This window comes from Mirounga leonina, unplaced genomic scaffold (genome assembly GCF_011800145.1).
Source record: "Mirounga leonina isolate KUSES-001 unplaced genomic scaffold, KU_Mleo_1.0 Mir_177, whole genome shotgun sequence".
Taxonomy (NCBI): Eukaryota; Metazoa; Chordata; class Mammalia; order Carnivora; family Phocidae; genus Mirounga; species Mirounga leonina.
Window position 1 is genome coordinate 182,716 of NW_023270459.1, and position 10,077 is coordinate 192,792.

A 10,077-nucleotide genomic window follows, 5' to 3' on the forward strand; every position below is an offset into this window, starting at 1 on the left:
GAGGGGGAGGTGTTTTTCTGATCAGAGGGTCCCCGTGTGTCCAAGTTTACTTGGTTCCCAGGGCTGTGTGCACAATTGCACGCTGGACGTATATTTATATTTGGGAGAATCTGAGGATCAAGGTGCTTGGAAAGGGTTGTCCTTGAGGGCTGAAGGCCTGGAGGAGCCTGGGGCTGTGCCCTCCCCCTTCCCCAGGAATGGTGTGTCTCACTGGGAGGATATTTGGGAGTGGGACGGTGTCATGTGTGGGCTGGCTGTGTGGTTCTATGGTTGGGGGCATGCGGACGGCGATGGTCATGTGCTGCACGAGAGAGGCCACGTTGGGGCTGAAGACAGGGACGGTCTCTCTGTGCGGGGACATGACCCAGAAAGGGGCATGTTCACCTCTGCACCAGGCTCCCAGAATTGGCAGGTGGCTGGATGAAGAGGGCTCGTGGGCCCTGAACACAGTGGCTGTTTCCGTGGCTTGTGAAGGAAGGGGCCGAACTCCCACACGTGGGTTGTGAACCCAGGGGGGCTGTGTTGTGTACGGGATAGTGTGTTATCTGGGCCCGTGATCGTGATTCCAGACGAGCTAAATCTGTGCCTCCAGAAAGCCTGTGTGGCAGAGCTGCCTCGTGGCCCTCGTGGCTGCATGAGGTACGTGGCTGTGTGTCTCAACAGCTGCCTGGGCTGAGTGAGCGGGGCCCTGGGGACATGTCGGCCGAGCGTCTGCGTGACCGACTCTAGAACAGCTACAGGTGTGAGTGTGGCTGCCGGCTCTGGAGACACAACCATGTGCATACCCACCTCCATGAGGAGGCCACCCCCTCCCACGGCTCCCTCCCTCCTTCATCTGGTGCACACAGGTGGGGAGGTTAGTGGGGCTGGACTTGCAGATGGAAGGCTGGGGGGATGTTGAAAAAGCCGCTGACAGCTGGCTGGATGCTCAGGGCCCCCGGCGGGCAGGGGCTCTCCAGGGAGAAGGCCTGCAGGATGGTGGTGAGAAGGAGGAAGAGTTCTGCCCGAGCCAGGCCCTCTCCGAGGCAGACACGCTTACCTGGAGGGAACAGGGAGATGGGACTGGGTCAGCCCTCCTCACACCCAGGCGTGGGGAGGGACTGGCAGGTGAACAAGGACCGGCCCAGCAGGTACCTAAGGAGAAGGGCAAGAATGCTTCCTGCTTCTGGAACCGTCCGCCCGCATCTAGGAATCGGTCTGGATTGAATTCGTCTGGCTGACCGAAGACCTCAGGATCATGCAGGACAGAGCTGAGGAGGGGGGAGACCTCAATGCCCTGAGGGGGAGCAATAATAAGATTACAAATATTCTTCCCTACGCAGGCCCGAGGGCAGAACACAAGAGGGACATCAGTTCACAAAGCACCACGGCATCCGCAGGCATCCACGTATTTCAAGGACATATTACGGGCCAGGCACTTTATTAAGCATTTCCTATATACTCTCTGTTATGCAATAGGCACATGTTTCTTGCTCTCTCTCTCTCTCACACACACACAAATATGCCCTCAAACTCACTAAATCTTTTTAACAGGTCTATGAAGCCATTCCTAACATGATTCCCATTTGAAAGGTGGGAAAACTGAGGTCCCCCAAACTTACACAACTTGCCCAACATAGCATCTGGACCTGGGAGGGGGCTAGTTGTTTTTACATGTTGTTTTTATTTTTTATTTTATTTAAGATTTTATTTATTTATTTGACAGAGAGAGACACAGCGAGAGAGGGAACACAAGCAGGGGAAGTGGGAGAGGGAGAAGCAGGCTTCCCGCCAAGCAGGGAGCCCGATGCGGGGCTCCATCCCAGGACCCTGGGATCATGACCTGAGCCGAAGACAGACACTTAACGACTGAGCCACCCAGGCGCCCCTACATGTTGTTTTTAAACTGTGTTGTGATCCATCTGTGGCTGTCCTAAGCCACATGGCCCGGGTCCAGCTCTTTCCCACTGGGCTCTTCCAGAGGTAAAGCCAAGGGTGGGTAGGTGAGGGCTGTCCATGAAGGCTCCCCAGCCCGGGTCCCTGAGTGGCAGCCGAGATCAGTGACTGTGATCCCAGGGCTGTTCAGTGGAGGAGATGCGAGGGAGAGGGACCTCGTTTGCCAGGGACTATGGCTAGCAGGGTCGGAGCTGGGACGGGGAGGGGGGGCTCCAGGAGAAGACAGGGTCATGCTACGGCTATTAAAATAAGGCAGACAGCTGTGGCTAAAGCATAAGCCCTGGGTGTAAATCCTGCCTCTACCATTGTAGGCTGGGTGACCCCGGCAAGTCTTCTCAGCCTTCAAGGCCAGTTTCCTCATCTATAAATTGGGCACGATAATAGTGTAGGATTGCTCCAAAGATTAAACAAGGTACTATGTTCGTGAAGCATTTAGAATAATACCTGGGGCGCCTGGGTGGCTCAGTTGGTTAAGCGACTGCCTTCGGCTCAGGTCATGATCCTGGAGTCCCGGGATCGAGCCCCGCATCGGGCTCCCTGCTCGGCGGGGAGTCTGCTTCTCCCTCTGACCCTCCTCCCTCTCGTGCTCTCTGTCTCTCATTCTCTCTGTCTCAAATAAATAAATAAAATCTTTAAAAAAAATAAAAAAATAAAAAAGAATAATACCTGGTGGAGAGCAAGTGCTCAAGTCATTGATGCCCGTGGTTCTGTAATCATTATCAAGAGTGGCGACAGTCACTGAGTTAGCAATGGTTGCCGCTGCCAGGATCGGGGAACCCGGGAGAACCCGGGGGGAACCGCCAGCTCCCTGCACCCAGAGCTGAGGTGGTGTTTTGCAAGCATTATTTCGCAGGTTCCTTGAGATCCCAAGTTAATACTCTTACTGTTCCCGATTTAGAAGAGGGGTAGAGGGAGATGCAGGGGGTGAAGTGATTTGCCCAAGGTCCCAGCGAGGAAACACCAGGACCAGATCATAACCGCTAAGGGTCTGATTCTACAACGAAGCTCAAGGAGGGAGCCGCTTGCGGGAAGGCACTTGGGGTTTCCGGGCGGACATCACCCCCTGGTGGTGCTGGCGATGAGTTGCTCTCTAATGGATGGCAGGAGCGGGGGGCGGGGCGGAAAGAAGGGAGGGAAGGAAGGGGACTCATTTGATTTTGAGACTCCTTCTGCCCTCAGTTCTCAAATTGTGTCACCTGTCAACCCTGGCATGTGATTGTCCCAGCCACCTTGGAAGGAGGTAGAATTAGGATATCCGTTGGACAGATGGGGAAAGTGAGGGCCAGAGACAGAGTCAAAGGCAGGAGAAGGGCACACAGAAAGAAAGACAGAGGGACAGAGGTGCAGAGAGAGGGACACAGAGAAAGAGGAGATATCAGAGAGGAGAGATAGAGACCAGTAATCAGAAAAAGTCAGACACCCAGCCACAGACTCAGGCGGGAGGCGGAGACAGCCGCTGGGTGTGACTGAGGGCAGGCCCACCTGGGGCAGGGTGCACCCTCGGAAGCAGGTGGTCCTCGAGAGGGCGCGGGGCACTCCCATGGGCACCAGAGCCAGCAGCCGCTGCACCTTGTGCAGAACGGCGTCGGTGTAGGGGAGGTGGGCTCGGTCCTCCCGCCCGGTGCGCGGCCGGCCCCCAGCTCCCGGGTCAGCTCCTCCCTCACAAGCTCTGCACCCAGGAAGAGGGAGACGGGAGGGAGGTCAGAGTGGGGTGGGGGCTCTACGACTCTACCCTGGGAACCTGCATCTTCTCAAAGTGGCAGTGGCTGGGGGGGTGGCTGGCAGGTGGGGAGGAGGAGTCCCCCCAGGCTTCACTGAGCTTGGGTCCCTGATGTCCCTCGTGCTGGGTGCATTCCCACAGCAATCCTGTGAGGTGGGTACCATTATCCATCCCCATTTCCCAGATGAGGAAACTGAGGCCCAGAGAACTGGTCACAGTGGGCTCCATTCCCTGCCAAGGCCACCAGACCCTAAGCCCCATCTTCCAGGTCAGCCCACCCCACTGGCTTGACAGCATTTAATGCAGTTGCCTGACCTCAAAATCCTGGGCTTCCCTGGAGCTCAAGCCCCGCTCTGCCTCTCAGCCAGATACCCTCCCGCAGCTTCACTTCCTGCCTGGGCCCTGATGACCCCAGCTTTTTTTTTTTTTTCTTCTTTTTTTTAAGTAATCTCTACACCCAATGTGGGGCTCAGAGTCACAACCCCGGAATCAGGAGTCACATGCTTGATCAACTGAGCCAGCCAGGTGTCCTCCCCCTTTTAAGAAAACTCTATCCCCAACATGCTGCTGGAACCCAGGACCCTGAGAGCAAGTTCCCCAGTTTGTTATCTCCAGTCCTGAACTAGGGGTCTTGTGGTCTCCTGGATGCCTCCCTGCAGGTGGCCCCAGGCTCTTCACACTTGTCCCAAACTGGCCTCAGTGTCTCCCCTGAAACAGCTCCTCATTCTTTCTGTCCCCATCTCAGGGTGGCCCCATTGTCCCCCCCACACCATCCCCCTGTCCCCTGGGCCTCCCGGGTCATGCTCTACTTGCCCACCTGGTCCCTCTTCCCTCCCCACACTTGGCCCAGGACTGTCCTCTCCTGCCCAGGTCCCTATCCCGTCCTCTTCCCTGGGCTCCTGGCATCCTCTTGCACACCTTACCTCTTTCAGCCCAAAGGATTTTTCTAAAATGCCAATTTGACCCTGCCCTCCCCTGCTCAGCATCCTTCCATGGTTCCCCATTGCTCAGGATCAGGCATACAAGGTACCACCAAGGCGACAAGGCCCTGAGAGTTCTCCTGCCCCATTTCTCACTTCACTGAGCCTCACACTGCCACCAGCCACCCCCCAACTTCTCGCTCTTCAGACACCCCCGATGCCGGGCTCATTCTCGCTTCCAGGCTCTGGCTCAGGCTCTCCTTTCTCCTGAACATTCTCCTCTTGAGCCCTCATTTCCGTCCCCAGGGCTGGCTGGTGCAAAAGCCTCCTACCTTGGACCTGAGGGTACTTCAGCAGAAGCAAGAGGGTGTAGCGGACCGTGGTGCTGACCGTGACCATCCCGATGAACAGCAGATAAATGGCTGTTATCAGCAAGTTCTTGTCAGTCAATTCTGTGCTTGGGTCCTGCTCCTCCTAGGAGAAACCAGGCAGAGGGGCTCAGAGAACTCAGGCTGCAGGGAATAATAGAGGCCCAGCCCAGCCACGCCTGGGGTGCGACACAGCAAGTTCAAGCTTTATCAGGGGGTTTGTATAAATGTTTGGGCAAGCGGGGAAGTGGACTCTTGATATTAGTTCTCTTTGGCTGCAATGTTTTTGAAAATGAAAGAGCATGGCCACTATAAAAAACAAACAGAGAATGACATGTGGTTAGGATGTGGACAAACGGGAGCTCTGTCCCCATCGGTGAGGCTGTCATATGGTGCAGCTGCTATGGAGAATGGTATTAGGTCCCTTAACAAATTAAACTAGAATTACCATACAATCCAGCAATTCCATTTCTGGGCATGTCCCCCAACAAGCGGGAAGCAAGGTCTCAAAGGGGTATCTGTACACCCACGTTCCTAGCAGTGTTATTCACAACGGCCAAGGCGCCCCAAGGGCCCACTGATGGATGAGTGGATAAGCCATTCCATGTAGCGGAATAAGGATTAAGCCTTAAAAAGGAAGGAAATGCCGTCACCCACTATGACACGGATGGACCTTGAGGACATCACGCTAAGTGAAATAAGCCAGTTGCAAAAGGATAAATACTGTAGGATTCCACTTATATGGGGTCCCGAGAGTTGGAAAACTCATAGAGACAGAAAGGTGGTTGCCAGGGGCTGGGGAGGGGGACTGGGGAGCTGTTATTTAACAAGTCAAGAGTTTCAGTTTGAGCAAATGAAAAAAGTTCTGGAGATCGTCTACACAACAGACAGATTCCCAGCTATACCTGAGTAGGGGCTGGCCAGGCCACCAGCCCCGTTCAGGAGGCCCCCTCCAAGCCTGACCTTCCCCTACCTTTGCCATCTTCAGCAGGAAGGCATCCACAATGTCACATAGGGGGGGCTGAGGTGTCCAGGCTCTCCTTGTGTCACTGCACCTGCTGGACAGTGGAAGGTGGCCAGGATGCTCAAGTGGCCCAGGAGCTGTGTGTGGGGGTCTGGCAGGGCTTCAGGAGCCGGGAGAACATCTCACAGGTCTGCGGAGAGAAGGGCAGCTGTTCCCATGGGGCCTGGCCCTGCACCAGCGTGGAGGGGTGCTCTGGGGGTTACCTGGAAAAGGTGGCTGGACAGGGGTCCCGCCCACTTACCTGGCCCCACAGGGAGCTGACCCCAAGCATGGTGTCACCAGCCGCCGGGACCATGGTCTGGAACTCATCGTCGTAGGGGAAGCGGAGGCTGAAGGTGAGGGAGCAGATGATGTTGGAGGTGGCCTGAGCCAGCAAAGGGCCGTCCTGAGGGGGAGAGAGCAGGGGGGAGGGCCGTGCTGGAGTGGCATTGAGAGAGACAGACAGGGAAAGAAAGACAGACAGAGAAACAGACGGCAAGGGGGAAAGAGACAGACAGACAGGGAGAGACAGAGAAACACACATGGAAACAGAGACAGACCGGGAAAGACTGGGCAAAAGATAGAAAGGGAGAGAGACAAGGAGAGAGGCAAAGACAGAGACAGGCTTTCACAGGAGAGAAAAACAGAAGAATAGAGAAAGAAATGAAGCAGGAAGAGTGAAGTGACAGTACTGGGGACACAGAGTTCCCTGGGGAGACAGGAGGACAGAGACGGAAGGTAGAGGAGGAGCCAGAGGTGCGGGTGAACAGAGCCCTCAGCCCAGCCCCGGACTCCGCCCACTCAGGCACGCCGCAGGGGACCCCAGGCTCACCCCACCCTGCTGACCTTCCGTCCCCTGGAATGTCTCCACCAGACCCTGAGCTTCCGCCTGGATCAGCTCCTCACCTTCTCGCTTTCCCGTGCCCAGGTCCCGCAGGGCCAGCAGGGTGAATCTCCGCAGCTGCCGCCACCGTTCCCCGTTGGAGAAGAAAACCCCTGTGCAGAAGGCGAGACTCAAGGAGGGACTGGCCCCTCTCCCCATTCCCCAGGACTACTCCCTCCCTCCCAGTGAGGTGCCAGAGAAGGACTCTGCAGGCCCTGTGCTGAGTCCATTCCAGCCTAGCTCAGGGTTGAGGACTCAGTAGGTGCTCCATAAATGCCTAACCTTGGGGCAGAGGGTGACATTTTCCTGAGAAGCTGGTAACTGGGATTATCCAGGCTCCCTCTGTTCTGTGATGAACCCGGATGAGTGAAGACTTCTTCTTCCTTCTTTCCTTCATCCATCCATCCATCTCCCTCCCTCCCTTCCTCCCTCCCTCCTTCTCTTCCTTCCTTCCTTCTTTCCTTCCTTCCTTCCTTCCTTCCTCCCTCCCTCCCTCCCTCCCTCCTTCCTCTCCTCCTTCCTTCCTCCCTCCCTCCCTCCCTCCTTCCCAACATTTACATTGTACTATTGGGTTCCCTGCCCCATGTCATTTGGAAGCTGAACCGGGAGAGAGGAGGATGGAACTGACATTTTCCTCCTTTAGCTAAGGGTCTGCTCTGGACAAAACGTTGCTTCTCTGAGCCCAGGGTCTCACATGTACAATGCTGGCCCCTCGGGGCCTCCTGGAAGCCTCCTCCAGGGTGTCCCCTGCCCACCCTCCCACCATGTCCCAAACTGGCGTCAGCAGCTCTTTTCCTTCCTATCTCAGCCCACTGGCCCCTGGCCCCTGGCCAGAGCCCTGGATGCCTCTTCCAACCACCCCCTCCCTTCCCCACACCCCCAGCCCCAGAACAGCACAGTCCCCTCCCTGGGCTCCCGCACAGCGACCCGAGGATCCTTCTAGCTCTGATTTACTTCTTCCCTGCTTCCATCTATAGCCTCCAGAAAATCCCAAAGCTGAGCACTCTGGTGTGACTGAGGCCCTGCATGACCCATTTCTCCAGCTTCGTTACTCATCCTGCTACAATTGCATTGGCCTCTCACTTCCTCAGTGGTTTCAGGATCCCCCCCCCCCACCTCTCCATACTTGATGAACTAACTCCATTCATCCTCAGGTCTCACTGCAATTGTCACCTCCTCCGAGAAGTCTTCCTTGATTCCTCCCTGTCTCCCTCCCCTCCCCTGACCTGGGCCAGTACAGTTCCCCTGTGTCCTGCTCTGAGCGCTGTACCTCTCATTTTAGAATTCTATTCCCCCCCTCCAGTCCCATGACACGTCCATCTCTCCTATGGTATGACAGGACACCACATCTGTCTTGGTCACCTCTGTGTCCCCAGTAACCACTATGGGGGCAGGCATGATAAAAATTTGTCAACTGAACGAATGAATGCTTCTCTCCGCTCCATGGTTTTTTAACTCCTCTGCCTGGAACACCCTTCCCGCTCATCCTAGGAGTCGTCGCCCAGGCAACCCGTACCGTCTTTCAAGACTTCCTGGACATCTCCCACCGAACAGGCTGGGTCAGACACGTCCTCTGGTCCCAGCAGTTCAGGACTCCCCCTAGCCTGGCCCTGACCCTTCTGCCTTCCCCATCCTAGCCTGGTGATAGGTCTTTCTCCCCACTGGCCAACAAGCTCGGGGTCATGGCTGAGTCCCGACAGAGGCCCCAACATAGGCTTCTACTTTCAGGCTTAGCAGAGAATAGTTTCTACACATTAAGTGGTCCCACCCATTCCCAGTGCCTAGAAAGCTCTCCCTGTCCCTCCCAGGCCTGGGGGCTTCACCTGGAGCAGCGAGAACACCACAACACCTCACCCAGGCCTCATTGAATCCTCAGGATGACTCTATGTAATAAGCATTATTATGACCCCATTTGATGGATGGGGAAAACAGGCCCAGAGACACTAAGCCATGCACAAAAGTCACACTGGTCAGCGGTGGCAGGCTCTGAGCGAAGGAGCCAGCAGTCCCCAGCTCTGCTCATGACTCTCCATAACTGTCAAAGGTCCCGTCCAGCGTCGCCAACATCCCCCGTCCACTGAACTCCTCAGCCTGACCTCCCAGGGCCTCCTGCACAGCCTCGTGCCCGACCAGGACCACCACGCGCCGCCAGGGTCCCAGGTACACGGTGAACACTGGTCCGTACTTCTTACTCAACTGGGGGCAGGGAGGGAGAAGGGGAGCATGCTGTGCGGCAGGCTATTGCCTCTTTCGGTCTAGGTGTCCCCATCATGGCCCCGTCACTGGATGAGGCACCTAAGAGGAACCCCTCCCCCCGCCCCCAGACAGAAATAACCCCCTTGGGAGGTTCAGTTCTTTTTGCACCAGGCTTCCAGTTCCCTTCCCCATAGAGTCCCCAACCCCTTACCTCCTACAGAGCCCCAAGTTCGGACCCTGGGACAACCAAGAACCACCCCTAACCCCCAGCTCAGATATATGGCCGCAAAAATGGGCAGCTGAGACTTTGGCCTCTCCCAGTTCCTCAGCTCTTCCCCCACCCCAAAACCAGCCACGCTTTTCTATCACTCTGCTAAACCCTCAAGTTCTGGAGCAGCTACTGCTGGGCACCTGCCCCATCTTTCCCCAAGACCCCCACCCCCTCCCCATGTCCTGAAGTCCCCCAGACTCCTTTCGACAGAGAACCTCTGGCCTCTTCCTCCCCCTCCTGCCCCAAAGGTTAGAACTCAGCCTTCCTTTCTGCCTTCTTTCCCTGCTGCCCCGGGGACTTCTAGCTCCCTCCTAGTTGAGCTCCACAGAACTCCGGTGCCCGGATTCTGCAGGCATATACCTGAAACCCTCCAGCCAAGCCCCCCCCTCCTGCCAGCGACCCCTCCCGCTTTTCTTCTCTGCCCCTCCCCAGCTACCTCTCCCCGGGAGATAAACCCCCCAGCATCCCAGCATCCGCTTCTCTTCTGCGAGAGGGCTCCTGCCTCTGGCTTTAATCCCCTCCTTCCATCACCTGCCCCAGGTTCTGTGGGCCCCTCTGCCCGGTACCCCTGCCACCGGATCCTGCTTCCTTCCCTGTTCTCATCCTCTCCAGGATTCCGCGGGCAGAAGTCTCTGCCCCTCCTTGCCTGAGTCTAGCACACCAGGGTCCTCTCTCCCCAGACCCCCCTGCCCCCACCCCGTTCCACTGGACCTTCTCAGCTCTGGAGTCCTGCTCCCGCCCCACCCCAGAACGCCCCTAGCCCCTCTGCCCTTGCACCCTT

The 10,077-nt window shown here is 56.6% G+C and overlaps 1 protein-coding gene across 1 annotated transcript in view; it reads right to left on the reverse strand.

Annotated features, from left to right (window-relative positions):
- Positions 1-766: 766 nt before the first annotated feature.
- LOC118022761 (cytochrome P450 2S1) overlaps positions 767-10,077 on the reverse strand; it is a 9,925-nt gene continuing 614 nt past the window's right edge. The window contains 13 exon segments of the mRNA XM_035023564.1: positions 767-1,039; positions 1,135-1,276; positions 3,418-3,551; positions 3,554-3,604; positions 4,908-5,049; positions 5,917-5,952; positions 5,954-6,010; positions 6,012-6,064; positions 6,067-6,097; positions 6,209-6,352; positions 6,779-6,959; positions 8,856-9,025; positions 10,051-10,077. The exon segment at positions 10,051-10,077 is cut by the window's right edge and continues 197 nt beyond it. Of these exon segments, the coding sequence (XP_034879455.1) occupies positions 858-1,039; positions 1,135-1,276; positions 3,418-3,551; positions 3,554-3,604; positions 4,908-5,049; positions 5,917-5,952; positions 5,954-6,010; positions 6,012-6,064; positions 6,067-6,097; positions 6,209-6,352; positions 6,779-6,959; positions 8,856-9,025; positions 10,051-10,077 (1,350 nt within the window). The 3' untranslated portion in view covers positions 767-857.